The 3020-nt window shown below is 34.3% G+C and overlaps 1 protein-coding gene across 1 annotated transcript; it reads right to left on the bottom strand.

The window, feature by feature from the left end:
* Positions 1–1029: 1029 nt before the first annotated feature.
* On the bottom strand, positions 1030–2277 carry LOC128668058 (uncharacterized). Its single transcript, XM_053740219.1, has one exon. The coding sequence runs from the start codon at positions 2275–2277 to the stop codon at positions 1030–1032; it is 1248 nt and encodes a 415-aa protein (XP_053596194.1).
* Positions 2278–3020: the final 743 nt, after the last annotated feature.

The following is a 3020-nucleotide window of genomic DNA, read 5'->3' as shown; positions in this document are numbered from 1 at the left end:
ATGGTTTGAAGATCTAATTGACACTGCTGTTCCAATTATTGACTTGAAAAAAATGAGATTTTTCTCACTCTATCAAAAGAATGATTTCTTGAAACATCAATGTCCATATTATGCTTATCATTTGAAGAAATCGGATACTTCATGCGCATTTCAAAATGTTCAAGAGTTCAAGAGATGGTTCTGGCATTTTTATGGAATTCAACCAACCTACGAAAAGTCAGTTCAGATCTTCAATCAATTGAAGAATTTACTGTGTATGGATGATCGTGATATAGCATGTCTTGATGATACATTTATCCTCGAAAATGCAGCTCAGCAAATCGATTTCGTTTAGCACAAACTACCAGAAGAATTAAAAGAGAATGAAAAATTAATGGGCTATCAAAGGTGTCGGGATCATTATATATTCAACGATGATATCCCCGATAGCTTTGCATATCCATTTAAAAAAGATTGCTCTAACTGTAGTGCATTGTTTTAGGTTAAGAAAAATATCTATAATTTATTATGTATTTGAGGTCATGTACGGCTAGAATGTATATTTTTTAGGTTAGGAAAAAAAATACTATAGTTTATGATGTATTTGAGGTTATGTACGACTAGAATTTATATTTTTTAGGTTAAGAAAAAGACTATAGTTTATTATGTATTTGAAGTTATGTACGACTAAAATGTATAGTTTTAAGTTAAGAAAAAAGACTATAGTTTATGTAGGACTAAAATGTATATTTTAGGTTAAGAAAAATATCTATAGTATATTTAAGGTTATGTAAGACTTAAATGTATATGTTAGGTTATAAGTAATAAAAAAACACTATATATCAATATAAAAAAAAGTTTATTTATTTATAGATGTAAGTTTATTAATTAATACAGGTTCAATAATTATATTTAATTTATTAATTCTTTGTTTAAATCGTTCTCGATCTCTTGCTGCTTGTTCCCATTCGCCTCTTTTTGCTTGCTCGTGTGCAAATCTCCATACATACATGTGATGTACAGCTGGCGTTGGATCAAATTTAACAGTCTTCATATTAGTTTTCGTACGATGCTGCTTATAGGATTATACTCGACTATGCGATCATGTATTATGAGGCAGTAAGCTGATGTCTGTGCAGGGAATTGATTTGCGGATTCAAATTCTAGACGAATGTCCACTGGTCCAGATTTTACCGATTCGTTTTGTTTCGAACAATCGATAACGTACAGCGGTGCTTGTTCCAAAAATTTCTTCTTCGTTAGCAGTGGTTCAGGTTCTTTGTTGTAGTAAGAAATTTGGAAATTTATATACATGTCATACAACAGAGCATATTGATTGTTTGCAATGTTGAGGTTTAAGTTCCCATAAGGATAACTCTGAGAGTTTAAAAATAATTTTATATCTCTGATGTTGCAATGATCAAATACGCTGGCATTCTTAGTAGCGTCATTTTTTCTTGCTGTTTGAAATCCAAGTATCACAAAACGTGGTTTCTCAAGCTGCGTAGAAGTTTTTACTGCCCAAATGTGCTTTGAAGTATTTGGCAATAGAGGATACTCGTACAGCTCCCAAGCACGAAAACTGATTGAGATAGCTGGATCACTTGTGATATAATTCAAAGCTTCAATTTTTTGTTTATCAGCCATAGTCACATATGGTACAATCCACTCGATTTTTCGCAGCGTAATTTTAACAGCTTCAGCATGAGCTCCAGCAGCAGGTGTGGCCACAACGTAGGCATTCAAATCAGCATTTGATCTTATTAATATTAATTCATGCTTTGCATTAATGACAACTTTTTGGTAATCTTCAGCAAATCCAAGCAAAAGACTCAGTGGTATAGATACATCAAAGTAGCCATTGTCATTATGTAATTTGTTTACAGGTTCATCTACAATCCAGCCTGAGTTCTCGAGTGTATTTTGTTGAGCAGGACTCAGTGATGTGTATCCTTTCATGAGACTTGTGATACCGACATTTTTATTACGATCAATCTCAACACCATTGAGCTCGTAGCGTAGTTCTTCAAACATATGACAGACTGTCATGTTGACCATGTGAGTAGTTGCACTTACAGCTGTACCATCAGACTTTGTGAATTTTCCGTACACATGTAGGGTACTTTTACTTGGAAGTAGACACAAATCTTGATGTTGAACAGCAATTCTTATTTCATCGCTGTTGTTGAATGTTGATGAAGCATACGGGAGATGAGCATGCGCTTCATAGTGCGCAATTGACTCATCAAAAATAATTTGTCGTTGAATATTTAAGATTTCCGCCGCCGCCGCCGCCATGGTCGTGTACACGTCAAACAACAAAAATAAATTTTTATTTTCTTAATTTTCCACGTAATTTTAGTCCGAGGCTCTGTAGAAACTGAGCGTTCTGATGTGTTAACACCTTGTGAGGTACTCGGCGACTGATGTTGCTCGACCATGTTGCTATCTTTTTATAGCCAGCACCACTTTTTGTCTCATACACAATACCCATTATTTTATAGACTTTATATGCAGTCTTATGGTTATCGTCTCACCTCTGAAATTAGCCAGTTTTCCGTCTTGATCGACAATTCTTAGTCTGAGATTTTGTATTGCTTGTACGGCGATTGGAAGATAAATGACGTGAGATGGCAATTCAACAATCTTATATCCTGGTGGTACACTTGGAAAAAATTCATGAATTGTGTGAACTCTGTGCTCATTTATGTAAGCACCTGATGTAATGTTGCACTCAACTCTCAGAGCATTGAGTTTTAATATTTTCACTGGTAAATCTGATGAGTGAGTTCTATGTGGTGTCAGCTTTCGGTTTGTGAATCCCAGTAGTGTACCAACAGAATCTTGGGGTGTAAAATTCACAAATTGATCACATTTAATTTCACTTCTCAATTCATTATTATTGGCTTTTATGCTGATGCTAAGTCTTTGTAATTTCTTTTGAATGTATTTTTCAATGTCAGTGATTTCGTAACTTCCTGTTGGTATTGTCAAGACTCTCTCTTCAACAGTTTCATATTTTCCAGCTTCTATATTTTCAC

The sequence above is a fragment of the Microplitis demolitor genome, chromosome 6, assembly GCF_026212275.2.
Source record: "Microplitis demolitor isolate Queensland-Clemson2020A chromosome 6, iyMicDemo2.1a, whole genome shotgun sequence".
Lineage (NCBI taxonomy): Eukaryota > Metazoa > Arthropoda > Insecta > Hymenoptera > Braconidae > Microplitis > Microplitis demolitor.
This window is presented reverse-complemented; position numbering and strand designations above follow the sequence as displayed.